The sequence below is a fragment of the Nyctereutes procyonoides genome, unplaced genomic scaffold (assembly GCF_905146905.1).
Source record: "Nyctereutes procyonoides isolate TBG_1078 unplaced genomic scaffold, NYPRO_anot_genome, whole genome shotgun sequence".
In the NCBI taxonomy this organism is placed as follows: Eukaryota; Metazoa; Chordata; class Mammalia; order Carnivora; family Canidae; genus Nyctereutes; species Nyctereutes procyonoides.
Window position 1 is genome coordinate 234,157 of NW_026575124.1, and position 19,452 is coordinate 253,608.

Below are 19,452 nucleotides of genomic sequence, written 5' to 3' on the forward strand. Positions count from 1 at the left end.
ATAAATATACTTTAGAGGGGAAAAAAGTGAGAATTATTTTTTTGTTTTACTTTGTTAAAACAAATTTTTTTTTCATTTGGTCAGTTCTATGGACCAATGGCATTCGCTAGTCTAATACCTAAATAAAAGTCCAAGGCAGTAATTTTGAACAAGACCTACTGCTATACCCACAACAGAAAAATAAAGCAAGTCAAGACACTGCTATGTGAAACAATTCACATAACTAAGGGCTATTATCGAAGTAAAGGGGTGTCTGGATGGCTCAGTTAAGCATCCAACTTGTGATTTCAGCTCAGGTCAGGATCTCAGGGTTGTGGGAAATCACGCACAGCAGGGAGTCTGCTTGAGATTCCATCCCTCTGCCCCTCCCTGTGCTTTCTCTCCCTCTCAAATAGATAAGAACTGCTTTCTCCAGCATGATCAAAACATGCAAATTTATCTATCTATTTGTTAAAGGATGATGCACGCATCCATCATAAGAGACTTAAATAATCTTAGTAATAGGAATCCACAGTTTATTTTTTGTTTATTTTTTTTTAGGAATCCACAGTTTAAACATTTAAAACATCAGATCTCCAAATTTCTCACAACTCATCACTCCCCAACAACAGACTTCCAAAGCCAGGACAGAGTTTCCCCTCATTAAGAAAGTCAAAGAAGGATGGAAGGAAAAAAGCCTATGTGTACATGCTTAGGATAAAGGTCTGATGGAACATATAGTGGAATTATAATCAGCAGGATCCTACTAGGGAGAGGGGAGAGGAGCTTTAATTTTAAATGATTCTTAAATGTTCAGGTTCCTTTATAACTAACATATATAACTTTTGTAATTTCTTTAAAAGTCAAAAAAAAATGACAGGATCTTTTTTTTTTTTAGAGTCCATAATAAAAATTTATTTATAAAAATATTACTCACGGGGTTCCTGGGTGGGTGGCTCAATCAAAATCTGACTTTGAAAAAAAAAAAAAGAATCTGACTTTGGCTCAGGTCACGATCTCAGGGTCCTGGGGTCAAGCCCCAGTGAGGGCTCCCTGCTCAGCAGGGAGTTTGTCCCCGTGTCCTGCAACCTACTTGTGGGCTCTCTCTTTCTCTCTTTAATAAACAAAATCTTAAAAAATAAAGAAAATGGGAAAATATTTGCAATATAATAGGTGGAAAAGACATACAAGGTACACACGTGTGTAGCTATTCAAAGAAAAGAAGCTAGAAATAATAATGATTCACTTATATAACTGTGGTCCAAATTATATCTAAGTAATACATTTTCTTCTTTTTCTGTATTTTCCAATTTTACTATAATGAATAAACTTTTGCCATAAAGTTTCTGACATTTTTGTAAAGGAAAAAACAAAACCCAAAAGCTTAACTCCCCATTCAGACCTCAGTAAATCAAAGTTACAAAACTAAGTTATCATCAAAATAAATAAAGAAAAATGGATATGTGTAATTAATCCCCTACCTCACTTCTAGTATCAGGAAGTGATTCCTGCGGATGGAGACAAGCATGTGCTACTTTGATGACATGTTCCAATTTTTTTGGTTGCTCCTCTACTTTAGCTGCTAGAAATAAGGCTGCTGGAGCCACAGACTGGAAGGAAAGAAAATAAACCATATTTATTATTTATTCCTAGATCAAGACAGACCTTTAAAAAAATCTAAGTCTCAAACCAAGTTCTTCGCTTGCCTCAACTTCACTTCTTGTTAATGCCTTTTCTTCTCCTTAAAATGTCTTCCCTTCTCTCACCCATTCATTTACATCCACTCCCAAAAACCAATCCTTCAATGAACTCTCATTAAAAGCTATCTTGGAGATAAACTACTAGATGTAAATAGTTGGCTATTTAAAATGAGATTCTTTCTTAAGTTTATATCATAACCCTCTATATACTTTTTTTTTTTTAAAGGAGTAAAATGAAAGTAGATTAGTAGTTGCCAGGGGCTGGAAGAAAATGAAAATGGAAGAGACCACTAATGCATAAGAAGTTTCTTTCTGGGGGAATGTAAATGTTGAGTGATCGTGGCAATGGTTGCACAACCTTATGAATACACTAAAAACCAGTGAATTGGGGCACTTGGATGGCTCACTCAGTTAAGCGTCCAACTCTTGGTTTCTGCTCAGGTCATGATCTCGAGGTCATGGGATGGAGTCCCTTGTCTGGCTCCACACTCAGCACAGAGTCGGCTTGATATTCTTTCCCTCTCCTTCCCCCTCCCCCTCTGCTCCTCCACCTGCTCAAGCACAGCACTCACTCTCTAAAATAAATAAAATCTTAAAAAAAAACAACAACCCAGTGAGTTGTATACTTTAAAAGGATTTTATTGTATGTGAATTATCTCAATTATATCTGAGGGGAACACAAATCTTAAAGAGAATTCAAAAATTATTATATTCAAGATGTTATACAAAGGCATTTTGGGGAAAAAAAATCTCAAGCCAACACACCAGTAAACAACAAATTCAGTCATTAAACAATATAAGAGATTAAAGCAATATGACATAAATGTAGCCTGGTAATGACCTGGGAAACCTCAAGAATTTCTACTGAATCTTAAGAAGAATATTTCAGTGAATCAAAGACAGCAATGGCAAGAACCAGGAGTCAAAAAATATATAATAATTTTATACAATGTAATATGTATTTCACTTTAATAAGTAGAACTAACAAGCATTCTAATATTTATTTGTATCCCTGACACTATCTGCTACTTTGCTGAAACAGATTTTTGTCCACAAATCCAATTCACAGTAACAATTCTCTTCCTTCATATCTATTGCAGTTGTATGCAGCAAGCTCCATATACATTCCTAGACCTTAGGATAAGCAAAGCAGAACCAGAAGATGGGGCATGAAGAAGATGTAAGGAATCAGAGCATGATGCACACTAAATTGAGTAGGTGATATAAATAATGGGATGTGGAACACAAAAGAGCTTTAACAAGAGAGTGACAGTGAAGATTTTAGAAAAAAAAAAAGTTTAAGAAATATTTAGAAAGAAATATCTAGGGGCACCTGGGTGGCTCATTTGGTTGAACATCTGCCTTTGGCTGGGTCATGGTCCAGGAGTCCAGAGACTCACAGCTCAGTGGGGAGTCTGCTTTTCCCTCTGCCCCTCCTCCCAATCATAAATCCACTTTCTCAAATAAATAAAAGGAAAGAATGAAACACATTAAAAGTTAATTTTTAAAAAGAAAAAAAATTAGTAATCCAGGCATTAAGAAATAAAGTTTAGAGTAGGCACTAGCAGTAGAAATAAAGGGGAAAAAAGCCCACAGGCGGGCAGCCCAGGGGGCTCAGTGGTTTAGCGCTGCCTTCGGCCCAGTGTGTGATCCTGGAGACCCGGGATCAAGTCCCACGTGGGGTTCCCAGCATGGAGCCTGCTTCTCCCTCTGCCTGTGTCTCTGCCTCCCTCTCTCTCTCTCTCTCTCTCTCTCTCTCTCTCTCTGTACCTCTCATGAATAAATAAAATCTTAAAAGAAAAAAAAGAAACCCACAGCATGATTTTAGAAAATTAATAGGGCTTCACTAAATGTGTTATGTATTTGCACGTGGAGAAAAAAAAATTCTAAAATGTCAATAGGATTATCTCTGAGCAGTTAGGAACAGGAATATCATCATTTCCTCCTTTATTCTCTGTCTTCTTTTAGTTTTTTTTTTCTTCTTTTAGTTTTATGACAACTACATACAGAAAAAAGTTAACACTCTAAAAATTAACAGGATTTTATAATTAGAAAAAAACAGAAAAGGAAAAGAACTAGCTAAAGACAACACTAAAATTTTAAGCCTACTACTTTGCCTTCAAGGAGCTAAAGATTTATTCAAAAGGCACAAACTAAAATACAGTATACACAAACAATGGCTAAGAAAAGGCAAGCTGGTAACTCATTAAATGAAAGACTGCAAGAGATAAATTTCAGTCTAAATTTTGCAGTCAACCATGTAAATACTCATTGGTCCTTATGGAATCACTTACCAAGCCGGTTTACAACAGCATTTTCCTATCAAAGGCAATTTCTTTTTTTTTTTTTAAAGATTTTATTTATTTATTCATAGAGATGCAGAGAGAGAGAGAGAGAGAGAAGCAGACACAGGCAGAGGGAGAAGCAGGCTCCATGCAGAGAGCCTTAGGTGGGACTCGATCCAGGGTCTCCAGATCATGCCCTGGGCTGCAGGCGGCGCTAAACCGCTGTGCCACGGGGGCTGCCCTCAAAGGCAATTTCTAAGAGGAATTCTTATACCAGATAAGAATATAAGATTTCCTCCATTATTTTAAAAGAATAAAAATGCTACCTGTTACTTGTTACATACAGGCACTCTGTAAATTAATTCATTTAAATCTTATTAACTGGGATCCCTGGGTGGCACAGCAGTTTGGCGCCTGCCTTTGGCCCAGGGCGTGATCCTGGAGATCCGGGATCGAATCCCACGTCGGGCTCCCGGTGCATGGAGCCTGCTTCTCCCTCTGCCTGTGTCTCTGCCTCTCTCTCTATCATAAATAAAAATTTAAAAAATCTTTAAAAAAAAAAATAAATAAATCTTATTAACTACTGGGGCACCCTAGGTGGGTCAGTTGGTTAAGTGTCCAACTCTTGATTTAAGCTCAGGTCATGATCTCAGCATTTCGGGATCTAACCCCGTTTTGGACTCCATGCTGCTTAATGGGGAGTCTGCCTGAGAATCTCTCTCCCTCTGCCCCTCCCTCCACTCACACTCCCTCTCTAATAAATAAACTTATTAACTGCACTGTGAGATAGGCACTATTATTACTGACCCCAAAGAGATGAAAAAACCTAGGCCTATGGTAACTTACCCAGGACATATAACTAGTAAGTAGTGCAAAAAAATCCAAACTTAGACATGTCTGACTCCAGATCTCATCCTCTTAACCACTAAGCTTGACTCCTTAAGGATAATCAGAATATAATACACCCAATCAAATCTGTTAGGCATTAAAATACAACACCTACATTTTATAACATATGAAATATGACATAAATCCACACACCAGGCTGCTCACCATAATTTTACACTCCCTCATTTGAAAATATTTGACAGTACATACAGAAATTCAATTCGCAAGGTTAAATTTCTTCTCAGAGTACTGCAATGCCAGAATTTAAGTGAAAATAAATCAGTCGTTTAATCATGTCCACGAAAGAAATAAAATTTATTTCCATCAAAAGGCAAATTCTTTATCTTCCAGGGTGTAGGAAATATACTTATCTTGATCTGAGTGATGGTTACGTATACATGTGATAATAATAATGCAAAAAGTAATCAAGTTGCACACTTTAAATTTTTATGCTTTACTGTTAAACCTCAACAATAAAAAAAAATTTTAGGACACCTAAGTGGCTCAGTCAGTTAAGCATCTGTCTTCGGCTCAGGTCAAGTCCCACATTGGGCTCCCTGATCAATGGGGAGTCTGCTTCTCTCTCTCCTTCAACCCTTCCCCCTTGCTCATGCTCTCTGTCTCTCTCATGCTTGCTCTCTCGCTCTAATAAACAAAATCTTTTTTTTAAGTTTTAAAAAATAATTTTTTTTTAATTTTAAAAGGCAAAACTTTTTTAGGCTCCAAAACACTATGAACAAAGAGATAAAACAAAATGAGAAAAGTATTCACAACATTTGACACACAGCTCTAATACATGAGAGCTCGTATACATAAGAAAATCAGAAAAGAGGGGCAAAGAGAATCAACAGTCAATTTTTAAGCCAGTTCTTCAATTTCATGAGAACAATGACCAATAATAGGTATAAGGTCAACTTCACTAACTGAAAAAATGTAAATTAATAATTCAGGACACCCTCTATCTTGCTCCCCACTGTATCCCAATATTAGTTAAAACTTAATATTTCCTGATGTAATGTTATTTGTGAGGATACAGAGGACTTTCTCTTATTACAGTGCTGGAAACAATGTATGCTGATATAATCTTTCAGTAAGGCAAACTGACACAATGAAACAATGTATACTGATATAATCTTTCAGAAGGGCAAATTAACACAACAAACCAATGTATACTGATATAATCTTTCAGAAGGGCAAATTGACACAACAAAATTTTTTAAATGCAGCCCTGCGGACATAGTAATTTTACCTACATAGTAATTTTACCTACAGGAATTTATATTAGAAAGGTCATGTAAGTCATACATTATATATGTACCAATTTTATGTAACATTATTTATAGTTACTAAACTAGAAAAACTCAAATATGCACCAATAGGTAGCTAAAATAAATAGGTGAAATAAATTATGGTAACTACACAAAAAAAATATCATGTGGCCAATTAAAATACAGCTGACCCTTTAACAACACTGGTTTGAACTGTGTCAGTCCATGTATGCGCAGATTTTTCCTATAAATACAGTACAGTACTGCAATTGTATTTTCACTTCCTTATGATTTTCATAATATTTTTTTCTCCAGCATACTTTTTTGTGAGGATATGGTATATGATACATATATAAAATATGTGTTAGTTGTATTATTGGTAAGGCTTCTGGTCAAAGTAGGCTATTAGTAGTTAACTTTCTGGGGAGTCAAGAGTTATATGTAGTTTTTCAATGATGTGAAGGTAGGCACCCCTAACCCCACCCTGTTCAAAGGTCAAGATATCCAATATATATTCAACTGATAAAGGCAACTCACATAACAGTAGTATGGTAAGAAGAGATTTTTTATTAGAAATAAATACTAGTATATGCACACAAAAATGTCCAAGGAACTATATGAAAAAAACATTTATTAATGGTTACCTCTGAAGGGTAGGATTACAGAACAGCTTTCACTTTCTACATTATACATTTCTGTATTAATTTTTGCCATACATATTACCCTTGTAATGAGAAAAAAAATAACATGAAAAAATGCGTGGGAGCTTGACAGGATAAATATCAATGCTACAACAATGTATTAAATATTTTCCAATTTGAACTTGGATTTATCATAAGTTAACTCTTTAAGATATTAAAGGGTGATGCTTCTGATCTGTTAATTCCAGATGCCTAAAATTGATTCTCTAGAGAGATCAACAGTCTCAAAATTAAAAAGTCATTGGATTTTGGCAAAGGTCATGTTATCCACTAGAATCTCTCCATATTAAATAATCACTAGATCGTTCATTCATTCAAGTTTACTGACGGTGCTTTGGAGGATACACAGAAAAGTGAGTCTCTGCCCTTGCTAAGCTTAAAACACAGGAAATAAGGAAAAATATAATTTAAAAGATAAAAATAGAAATATATACTATAAACATGCATAAAGTGGACAAGTTGATTTGAGATGTATTACATCCTGGATTTCAAATCTTTACAATAATAAAAGGTAAGACGTAGAAGACATTCAGAACTGGAAAGATGATTATGGACTTCCTCTTCAAATTTCATTCTTTATCTACTACCTTCTATTCTAGAACTATCAGCCTCATTAAATGCTTTTTTCTATCTTAATAAAATTGCTCTTGCAATCAGAGGTAGAACATGGCTGGAGGTAAGAGGTCTACTGGTAAGAGAAAGCCAAGCTGACTGGATAATCAGTAAAAAGTGGGAATACTTAATCCACAGATGCAAATGGTTTCCTATGCAGTTATTCCCAACAGTGAATACACCAATTCCTTACATTACAAGAGCAATATCTAGCTTCATAGATTCTCTTTCCATGGCATTAAAAAAAGAGCTCAAAGTCTAAAAAAAAAAAAAAAAAACAACAACAACAACAAAAAAAGAGCTCAAAGTCTATCATCCTAGGGGTAAGTCTTAAACACTTTTTCTCAAAACATAACCTTTCTCTTAAAAAAAAATTTTTTTTCACTCACAAATCCATATGAAGTATTCATCAGGTTTAGTCCTATTACCTTGTCATTTTATTAAATAAATAAATCTTACCTGCAACTGGGATATCACTATGCACTTGCTTCCAAGTCATTTATAATAATGTTAAATAGGACCATTTCAGGTATCAAAACTGAAAATAGCACTATTTACAATTCTGTCCAGAAAAAAAAAAATCCCTTTATTACTATTATTTTCTTTTTCCTATCTTAAAAGTCACCTCCCAGTCATCACATAATGTGCCTTCCCTCTCCAACCATTGATTGCAATTATATCAAAGGCTTTTAGAAAATCTAAATCACTTACATTCACTTGTCTTCCTCTAGCTATCTTATTATTTACCACTTCAAAAACTACACTTAAATTAAGCAATATCTCCCCTTTAATGCTCCTCTCCCAAACCGAAAATGCCAAGTTTAAGTGTTCAACAATCTATTTCTTTATCAGAGAAGCCATCTATTCTAAGGATGTACTAAATCTACTAAATAACTGCCTGGACAGTTTACAGGAAAACTGGATCCAGTGTGACACATAATGAAAGTGATCAATCCTAAATTCTAAACTTCAAATCCCAGTTCAGCAACAAAGATCAACTCCACCCTCGCCACCCACCCCACACACACAAGAAGTTGTTGCAATTGATCACAAAAAGATTATACCATACAAAAAAATACTTACGTTTCGATGGAACTGTGTAAAGGACTGAATCATGTAGAATCGATGCATGTATACTATAGCAGTGTTGATAGTCAATTGTGAGCTAAAATCCCAAAGTTAAGGCTCCAAAACAGACAGGCAGTACAACCCCCAAATATATAACCTCCCTATCCTCCCAAAAGGACCAAGCAAGACAAACATAGTATGTGCTTCCTTTTTTTTTTGTTTTTTAAGATTTTATTTATTTATTCATGAGACTGGGGGGGGGGGGTGCAGAGACACAGGCAGAGGGAGAAGCAGGCTCCGTGCAAGGAGCCCGACGTAGGACTCGATCCGGGATCTCCAGGATCAGGCCCTGGGCTGAAGGCGGCGCTAAACCGCCGAGCCACCCGGGCTGCCCTAGTATGTGCTTCTAAATGAAAATCATACTTAATTTTCCAAATTAAAGGGCAAATCTGTTTTCTCTCATCAATTATTAAACACCAATTGACACAATATAATGCCCTACACACAACCAGGTTTCAATATGTAAATCTGCTGAATTGATAAGCAAGCTTCTTAACACGTGTGGATCAAGGAATATAAGAAAATTATGTAGACCTAAACCTGTCATTTGCCTCCTGAAAGTCCTGCAGTGGTGATCCATTAGCTCAGGGTTATCTCTTCACATGACTTACAATGCCCTCCCCAATCCAGCCCCTAGGTATGTCTCCACTATCTCCTCACTTTCTAAGCTCCAGAAATGAGCTTTTTCAGTCCCACTTGTCTGTGGCGACTAAGCCTTCCCAGTCGGTGATCCCTGGGAACAGGAACACTGCGGAAAGATTTGATATACTCATTCACTAACAAGAAAAAACTTTAAATGTCTTACTTCTAAAAACCTCAGAAGAGAACGTGGGTTATCAGAAGAGGCCGTGGTCCCCAGATGTCAACAACCTTAATAACAACACACATAGAAAAAAGGGCTAGACATACTGAAGCAATTTCAAACAAAAGCTCAACTCAGTACTAACCGGATGCTTAGGAAACAAACTGGATATCCACAATTAGGAGAACACTTCTTTTGAAGCAAGCAAACACTTTAAGACACAACAAACATTACAGCCAGCGACACACTTAAATAGCTGCACTCAGAAATAATTCCCCACTTCCAGAGCGCAAAGAAGTTTAGAACCATTTAGAACCACATAAGCTTCCTCTGCTAGGAAAGGAGTATATTTTCTGACAAAAATACTTGAAGGGGAAAAAAAAAAATCACTAAATTACTTGATCTTGGGCAGCCCGGGGTGGCTCAGCGGTTTAGCGCCGCCTTCGGCCCAGGGAGTGATCCTGGAGACCCGGGATCGAGTCCCGAATCGGGCTCCCTGCATGGAGCCTGCTTCTCCCTCTGCCTGTGTCTCTGCCTGTGTGTGTGTGTGTCTAATGAATAAATAAATAAAATCTTTAAAAATAAAGTAAATAACTTGATCTTTGGAATATTTAAAAAAAAAACCAAATACACATTAGAACCGAGTAAATTAAAAACTCCACATTCTGTAAATGGTCTTTTAAAACATTAGATCCCTGGATCTATACCCTTACAAATAGAAACTGGCATCCTTCCTTCCTCTGAAATTCTAAAACTTTAACAATAACTACCGTTTGAACACGAGTGCCACACATTTTGTTAGGCATTAAAAACTAGATGCAAGGGGGGCAGGACTCCATTTTACAGACGAGAAAACCAAGAATTCGACAGGTTTCTTGAACAGTTCCTAAGCGGAAAGAACGGATTTTGAATCAAAGCTGGGGCGTTAGTCCTAGGCCACCCTCTCTCTTTCGGAGACTTTCCACGTCTTGAATTTCTCAAAACTCTCTTTACACACTGAAGTTCAAGAGGCGGCCATCCACAGCGAAACCTCCTGCAAACCCCTAGGGCATAGCGGGAAAGTAGAATCTCTTAAGTCACCAGACTAAGAGAACAGAACACAACGAAAGGAAACTACGAAGGGCCGGTTCAAATACAAAGCTGCGAAGGATACGAGTTCCCAGCAAGGCTGGTGGCCCCGGTGAGCGAGCGGGAAATTAACTCCGCCTCGCTTCCCTGGCGCAAACACTGACTTTCAGCCCGCCCCACCGTGGGCTCCTCCACCCAGACATTCAGCCCCCGTCCCCCCTCTTTCCTCTACCGTCTCTGACAAAGCCTGGAGCCTGGACGCCCGAGCAAGGCGGGTCTGACTGCAAGGCCGGAGGCCTAGGCCGCAAGGATACACGTTAAGACGTTGTCCCATGTCCTGGAGCAGATTGGCCGCCTGCTGGCGATAAGAAAGTTCTTTATCTGGGTCCAGGCCAAAACGACGGGATGGGCTATTTTCCAGCTGTTCTCGACTAAAATACCACCGTTTGTTGTTGTTCTTCCTCTCTCCCTCCATAGTGCTTCAACCAGAAGGCAGCGGCGGAGGCTGCAAGCACTTCCCAGCGTCACCGAAGCGGCGACACACATCCGCTGTGCGGGGGCAACTGCGACGTGACGAACTTCCGCTGAAAGGTGGCCGGCTGGGCTGTAACAGGCTTCCGCAAAAGAATGCTAGATAAAGGGGCTACTTCCGGAATGGGCCTCGCGACGGCCTGTAGCCGAGTTAGCCGCCAGTAGGAGACCAGGAAAGACCTCGAGTCGAGGACGCAGGCGCCAGTCACGTGACCCTTAGAGGGTTGGGTGGGGTTAGAAGGTCTCGTTGGAAACCGCGTCTCCTCCCGCGAGAGCTGCGCTGAGTCGTCGCGTGGTGGACGAGGTGGCCAGGCAGCTGTTGTGGCGGGAGGAGGCGCCCGCCCACGCGCCCCTCGGCGGTTCCTCGGAGAACTTCGTTTGTGACGGAGGTGGCGACGTGAGATGGGGGAGGATAGCGAGCTTGACAGAGGGAACAGGTGAGATTGTCCAAAACTGGAAAAGAGTAATCAAAGAGAGTGGCCCTACCGTAGGTATCGTAATATAAAGCAGCTAGAAAGCTCTTAGGTTCTTGGTAGCAGTGTAAACTCTGCGAAGGCGCTTTGCAGCATTATCTAGAGCTTTGAAAAGAATTTCCTGTGCTTCGCCATAGTGACACCACATAACGGAATGCAAATTTAATCAATGGTATTGATTTACGGATTCCCATGCTCCAGACACACTGTTTACTCTTAAATATACTATTTTCATTTAAAAGGCGGCCCAACCCCGGGGAACCTGGGTGGCTCAGGGGTTGAGCATCTGCCTTTAGCTCAGGTTGTGACCCCGGGGTCCCGGGATCGAGTCCTGCATGGGGCTCCCCGGAGGGAGCCTGCTTCTCCCTCTGTGTCTCTCATGAGTAAATAAATAAAAATCAAATAAATAAATAAATAAATAAGTAAATAAATAAATAGCAGGCCCAAACCCCAAGAGGTAAATAAATAAAAATCTAATAAATAAGTAAATAAATAAATAGCAGGCCCAAACCCCAAGAGGTAAATAAATAAAAATCTAATAAATAAATAAATAAGTAAATATCAGGCCCAAACCCCAAGAGATAGTAGTACTATTTCAGTCCCTGTTCTGTGGACGAGTGAACTAAAACTGGCCCTTCGTTGTGGAAAGCTTCCACCTCCACCTTGCACATTTAAGAATTGTCCCCCGTCAAGAAACATCCCCGCTGAACGCCTAAGGCGTGTTTGATCCTGGCCTAGATATCTTAACCTCTTTGTACCTCTTGTATAAATGTAAATGACAACAGTACCTATGTTTTAGGTTGAGAAGGATTAAATGAAGATGGAATTAGTTGAAAGGCTTTATTTTTTTTAAGATATTATTTATTTATTCATGAGAGACACAGAGAGAGAGAGAGAGGCAGAGACACAGGCAGAGGGAGAAGCAGGCCCCTACAGGGAGCCCAATGTGGGACTCGATCCCAGGGCTCCAGGATCAGGCCCTGGGCTGAAAGCGGCACTAAACCACTGAGCCACCCGGGCTGCCCAGTTGAAAGGCTTTATAATAGTACTTGGCACATAGGAAATCTATTGACATTCAGTAGATGTCATCATAGTATTTGTTGTTATATGAAAAGTGAGTTGTATCCATAGCACGTACCTAGTACAGTCCCGGCCCTGGTAGTCAGTACATGTCACATAAATGCACCCTACAATGAAGAAATTTAGGGCTCGGGGAGATTAAGTAGTTTGCCCTACACTACACTGCTATTAAGTGTAGGTGTTTAAGTCAAGTCTAATTCCATTGTTCTTTCCATTTTAACAGACCTCATTCTTGCGTTTCTGAAACCATTTACCTTGATTAAATTGGGAGAGCATTAGAATTTTTTTATGTTTTATAATATTTTGAGTTTTGTCATTTTAGACATGCTGCTGCTGCTCAGTTTGATTCTGATTCACTCTCAGAAGTATTTCCTCCCATTTCAGCCTCTCCTTTGCCATATACTATCTATAATTAGCATTAGCTACATTTTACTCCAGAAAAATTGAGGTTTGGGAAGATTTAAATGACTTATTTCAGGTTATAACATTTAAAAATTTATGATTTCAAACTTCTAACATCACAGACTTGTTTCTTTTAATAGATTAAGCATTTTTTTCAACTATGTAGTCATTATATTGTATTTTTTTTAAGATTTTATTTATTCATGAGAGATAATACAGAGAGAGAGAGGCAGAGACACAAGCAGAGGGAGAGAAGCAGGCTCCATGCAGGGAGCTTGACGTGGGACTCGATCCCGGGTCTCCAGGATTACACTCTGGGTGGAAGGCAGGTGCTAAACGGCTGAGCCACCCAGGGATCCCCTGTATTGTCTTTTAAACAGCCAAAATTATTTCTTCCAGAATCCTCTTGCCCATTTCTGTCCTGTGTTTGGTTCTCCATTATTCTTTTTTTTCTTTAAGATTTTATTTATTTATTCATGAGAGACACAGAGAGAGAAGCTGAGACACAGGCAGGGGGAGAAGCAGGCTCCATGCAAGGAGCCCAACATTGGACCAGATCCCGGGACTCCAGGATCACACCCTGAGCTGAAGGCAGATGCTCAACCCCTGGACGCTCAACCCCTGAGCCACCCAGGCATCCCTGGTTCTCCATTATTAAAAAAATATTTTATTTATTTGAGAGAGTGTGTATGCATGCACGAATGGGGGAGAGACAGATGGAGAGGGAGAAGCAGACTTCCCCACTTAGCAGGGAACTGCCTGGAGGCTCAAGCCCAGGACCCTGCCCACTCAATCCCAGGACTCAAGCCTAGGACCCTGAGAGCACGACCTGAACTGAAGGCAGACACTTAACCCACTGACCCATCCAGGCACAGCTGGTCTTCCATTTAAACTCTTAGATTGAGGATTCCATTTTGCATTTTCTATCCTGGCTGAGTATAACAATTTTCCGAGAAAAAGTTTCAGGGATCTGTTAAGCTAGACAATGCAGGTGGTAATCAGTGGGTTGCTACCCTGCCATACAGAAGACAGGGACCTGTGTGAGTCGGAGAAATTATTCTTTGAGAAGATAAAGACTTGAAAGAAGGAGGCAGGAATAGCCATTGCTAAACATGAGTTTTGAATCAGGCCTGATTCAAATCCCAGCTATTCTTTTTTCTTTTAAACCCTCAACTCTTGTACGTACAGTACCATAGTGTCAGCCATATTCACATTATTATAGAACAACTCTCTACAACTTTTTCATTTTGCAAAACTGAAACTCTTCTGCCTATATGCTTCATTTCCCCCTCCTCCCAGCCCTGACAACCCCCATTCTACTTTGTTTCTACTTTGCTTTAGATCTCTTAAGTAGAATTATACAGTGTTTGTCTCTGTGACTGGCTTGTTTCATTTAATGTAATATCCCTAAAATTCCCAGCTATTCTTTTAACTACCTGTGTGATCTTAGGTGTCATCTCTGGATCCTGATGGGACATCATCTTGGCACACAGTAGGTGTTCAGTACATGTTTGTTGTCAAAATAATGTTAACCTTCAGGTAAATTGTCCTTAAAGAATAATTGACAAAATCTTAAACTAGACGAATTTTCTTTTTTTTTCTTCTTTTAAGTTTAAATTGGACACTGATTCCTGTAAAAGAAACCTATCAAGCTACTTTTCCTAGACTAGATTAATCTTGTTTTGAATACAGGATTATACCATATTTCATGGTTTGATCTTATTTTGTGTTGTGCTTATGAATGTCATGTCGAACATTATCATCTACTACTGTTAAGATCATTTCTTTCCAACATTTATATAGCCTCCAAATTAAAACATGAAAGGTTGGTGTGCCATTTGTAACTCTTCCCAATTCCACATTCAGTTGATGTGATACTGATAGCTTGAAATTGGCCGTGGTGTGTGGATATACTGGTAAATTATTAATAATCAGCTATCCAGAAAATAATTGCATATGTGTGTATACATATGTAAGTTTAAACGTAAACTTACTGATGTAGGGGTGCCTGGGTGGCTCAGTTGGTTAAGTAGCTGCCTTTAGCTTAGGTCATGATCCCAGAGTCCTGGGATCAAGCCCCACATGGGGCTCCCTGCTGAGCAGGGAGCCTGCTTCTCCTTCTCCCATTTCCCCTCCACCGGCTTGTGCGCGCTCTCTCTCTCTCTCTCTCTCTCTCTCTCTCTCTCTCAAATAAATAAAATTTAAAAAAGAAAAAAACCTTACTGATATAAAGGATGCATAGCATGGGGGCATCTGGATGGCCCAGTCCATTAAGCATCTGCCTTCTGCTCAGGTCTTGATGTCAGGGTCCTGGGATCAAGCTCACCAAGGAGTCTCCTTCTCCTTCTCCCTCTATTCACTCCGCCCCCAGGTTCATGCTCTCTCTCTTAAATAAATAAAAATATTTTTTTTTAAAAAAAAGGATGTATAGCACACAATTTATAAAAAATACAATATACAATTTTATTATAAATTTCTTATCACCAATTGTTTCTCACAGAATGCTTTTACTCAGGACGCCTGGGTGGCTCAGTGGTTGAGCATCTGCCTTTGGCAGGTCATGATCCTGGAGTCCCAGGATCAAGTCCTACATCAGGCTCCCTGCATGGAACCTGCTTCTCCTCCCTCTGCCTGTCTCTGCCTCTCTCTCTCTTTCTCTCTCTTGTGAATAAATAAATATTTTTTTAAAAATGCTTTTACTCAGTTTTGCCAACTTCTTGATTCAAGAACCATCCTGTGATTGCATTTGACAAATGAGAATAGGGTTTTTTTCAAAGACTTATACATTTATTTGAGAGAGGGAGAGCATGCACAAGCGAAGGGAGGGTCAGAGGGAGAGAGAGAGAGGTAGAGAATCCCAAGCAGACTCCCTTCTGAGTAGAGAGCCCCACATGGAGCTTGATCTCAAAACTCTGAGATCATGTACCTGAGAGGAAATCAAATTAAAGAGTCAGATGCTTAACTGACTCAGCCACCCAGGAGCCCCAACAAATGAAAAAAGTTTTGACTAGTCATTGACATTTTCATTTGCATTAGTAAAATAAAAGTGAAACAATAAGGGGCACTTGGGTGGCTGAGTCAGGTTAGCATCTGACTCTTGATTTCAGTTCAGGTCATGACCTCAAGATCGTGAGATAAAGCCAAGCAGTAGAGCCTGCTTAAGATTCCGTCTCTCCCTCTCCCATTGTCTCTCCCCCCTCCAAAAAAAAAGGTGAAACTATAAGACTTACGTTGGAACTCACTTATTTAGCAGTGACTTTTTTTTTTTAAGGATTTTATTTATTTATTCATGAGAGACACAGAGAGGCAGAGACACAGGCAGAGGGAGAAGCACCTCCCCACAGGGAGCCTGTCGGAGGACTTGATCCCAGAGCTCTAGGATCAAGCCCTGAGCCCAAGGCAGATGCTCAACCACTGAGTCACACAGGCATCCCTATTTATCAGTGAGTTAAGCAACATCTTTGCTGAACTAGATAGTTTTTGAAAACTGGATGAACCTTTTGATTTTTTGTGCTCTTTGACAATGAATGCTTTTTAAGGTTTTAGTTATTTATTCATGAGAGACAGAGAGAGGCAGAGACATAGTCAGAGGGAGAAGCAGGCTCCTTGCAAGGAATCTGATATGGGACTCAATCCCAGGACCCCAGGATCACAACCTGAGCCAAAGGGAGACACTAAACCACTCAGCCACCCAGGTGCCCCTGTGCTCTTGACAATGTAATGGGCATAGACATGATAATACTTTTAAACTTAATCTACATTATTTACATACTCTATCACTTTCTTAAGTCTAGTCAAAAAGAAATCAAACTTTGAACATTTACCAATTTCTTTGGAATAAATTCTCCCATTATGGGCCAATTTATTTTCTTTTTTTTTAAAGATTTATTTATTTATGAGAGACACTGATAGAGATAGAGACACATGCAGAGGGAGAAGCAGGCACCATGCAGGGAGCCCGATGTGATACTCGATCCAGGGACACCAGGATCAGGCCCTGGGTTGAAGGTGGCACTAAACTGCTGAGCCAGCTGGGCTGTCCATTATGGCCAATTTCAAGCTACCAACATGACATCACTGAGCATGGAATTGGGAAGAGATGAACATACCAACACATAGTATTTCCTTCATATAGATACAATAGATAGGGACTTCTGGTTTCTGTTATGTAAAGAGTTTGGAAGTCATTGCTCCTGTTAAAACAAAAAAAAAAAAAAACCTGAATAAACTGAAAATCAGCAACCCTTGTTTGAGTCTTGGGGGGACATGGCAAACCCCCACCACAAAAACTGGAGAATCGGAAGAGGCAGGGACGCCTGGGTGACTCTGGTTGAGCATCTGCCTTCGGCTCAGGGCGTGATCCTGGAGACCCAGGATTGAGTTCCACATCCGGCTCCCTGCATGGAGCCTGCTTCTCCCTCTGCCTGTGTCTCTGCCTCTCTCTCTCTCTCTGTCTCTCATGAATACATAAATAAAATCTTTAAAAAAAAGAATCAGAAGAGACAGAACAAGACTCATGGCTTATTGGAAGCAGAAACTACTTCTGAAACCAGCAACTGATAGGAATACTAAAAGGACCATTGACTAATTGCTGGAGACTGAACTTGGCATAGAGTGAGAGACCAAAAACAAACACAAAAAAAACTCTTGAGGGCCCCCACAGTTTCATGAGTTTTACTTTCAGGAGCCCTATAGGTCTTACTAAGAAGGTTGGAGAAAAATTTCATTATTGGCAAGGAAAAATTTCATTATTGGCCTACATAGAAATAGACCCAGAGGGCAGCCCAGGTGGCTCAGTGGTTTAGCACCGCCTTCAGCCCAGAGCCTGATCCCAGAGACCTGGGATCGAGTCCCACATTAGGCTCCCTACATGGAGCCTGCTTTTCCTTCTGCCTTTGTCTCTGCCCCTCCCTCTTTCTCTCTCTCTCTCTCTCTCTCTCATGAATAAATAAATAAAATCTTAAAAAAAAAATAAAGAAAAGAAATAGGCCCAGAGCATTCAGTTCTCCTTAACAACGGCCTGTATTCAATGGAAGCTACTTAACAGAGCCTAACCAATGTAGGAAAAGGAAAATAACTCCAGCATTTGTGAAGGTCACAGTTCAGAGAGGACACAAGCTCACTAAAATACTGAGACCTGATAGAATTATAAAGCACTTTCCCCATCTGCCCACCCTTACCAGCATATTGGTAGATGATCTATATAATAACGAGATTACAACAGAAAGAAGGAAAGAACTACAAACTCAGACCCTATTGAAGAAGGAGTCTGTAGGGAAACCCAAAGACAACAGGGGAGACAAAAATCAGGAAATTTTAGCCTCTGAGACCTACAGCCATAACAAACAGGAAACAGCCAAACTCCCAAACAGATAAATGTAAAACATCCATTCCTTTTACCCAATATATCACATTTAACTTTTTACAAAAAAGTTATAAGACATGCTAAAAGGCAAAAAATAGGACAGCCCAAGTGACTCAGTGGTTTAGCGCCACCTTCAGCCCAGGGCATGATCCTGGAGACCCGGGATCAAATCCCACCCATGTCGAGCTCCCTGCATGGAGCCTACTTCTCCCTCTGCCTGTGTCTCTGCCTCTCTCTCTCTCTCTCTCATGAATAAATAAATCTTTTTTAAAAAATAAAAGATAAAAAATACAGTATCAGAACTAGAGTCATATATGGCAGAAGTGTTTGAATTGTCAAGCTAGGAATTTAACTGATTAATAGGCTAAGGACTCTATTGGAAAAAAGTGGACAACAGGCAAGAAAGAATATATGAGTAATGCAAGCAGGGAGATGAATACTAAGAATCAAAAGAAAATGTTAGAAATAGGGTTCCCTGGATGGCGCAGCGGTTTAGCGCCTGCCTTTGGCCCAGGGCGCGATCCTGGAGACCCGGGATCGAGTCCCACGTCGGGATCCCGGTGCATGGAGCCTGCTTCTCCCTCTGCCTGTGTCTCTGCCTCTCTCTCTCTCTCACTGTGTGCCTATCATAAATAAATAAAATAAAATAAAATAATTTTTAAAAATGTTAGAAATAAAAGACACTGTAACAGGGATACCTGGTTGGCTCAGTCAGTAGAGCATGGGACTCTTGATTTTGGGAGTCATGAGTTCAAGCCCCATGTTGGGCCTAGAGCTTACTTTTAAAAAAAACAAACAAAAAACACTGTAAAGGAAATGAATGCCTTTGGTGGGCTTATCAGTGCACTGTACACAACCAAGGAAAGAATCAGAGTTTGAAGATATGTCAACAGAAACTTCCCATCCTGAAAAGCAATGTGAAAAATAATAAAAATAGAATATCCAGATACAATAGATACAAATAACTTCATGAACATATGTAATAGTAAAATATAGTAAAATAATTAGGAAGAGTTGAGTTTTTAGTATTTATTACCTTTTTAATAATTTATTCAATTGTAAATTTAGATAATTTTTAATACTGGCTTTAACCAGCTTGCAAAATTCCTGAAAATTTAACAGGCAGCTCAAAAATCAGTATGGACAGATTCAGCATATCACTGCTTGAAA

The 19,452-nt window shown here is 39.5% G+C and overlaps 2 protein-coding genes across 2 annotated transcripts in view; one reads left to right on the top strand and one right to left on the bottom strand.

Annotated features, from left to right (window-relative positions):
* The window catches only part of CCNT1 (cyclin T1), a 29,410-nt gene extending 18,353 nt beyond the window's left edge, over nucleotides 1-11,057 (bottom strand). Inside the window, exons 1-3 of the mRNA XM_055337227.1 lie at nucleotides 10,746-11,057; nucleotides 8,517-8,598; nucleotides 1,461-1,589 (exon numbers count right to left, since the gene is read on the bottom strand). Of these exons, the coding sequence (XP_055193202.1) occupies nucleotides 1,461-1,589; nucleotides 8,517-8,598; nucleotides 10,746-10,906 (372 nt within the window). The 5' untranslated portion in view covers nucleotides 10,907-11,057. The remainder of the gene's footprint in view (nucleotides 1-1,460; nucleotides 1,590-8,516; nucleotides 8,599-10,745) is intronic.
* Nucleotides 11,058-11,269: 212 nt separating this feature from the next.
* TEX49 (testis expressed 49) overlaps nucleotides 11,270-19,452 on the top strand; it is a 33,779-nt gene continuing 25,596 nt past the window's right edge. Inside the window, exon 1 of the mRNA XM_055336911.1 lies at nucleotides 11,270-11,399. The gene's annotated coding sequence lies outside the window, so the exon portion shown is untranslated. The remainder of the gene's footprint in view (nucleotides 11,400-19,452) is intronic.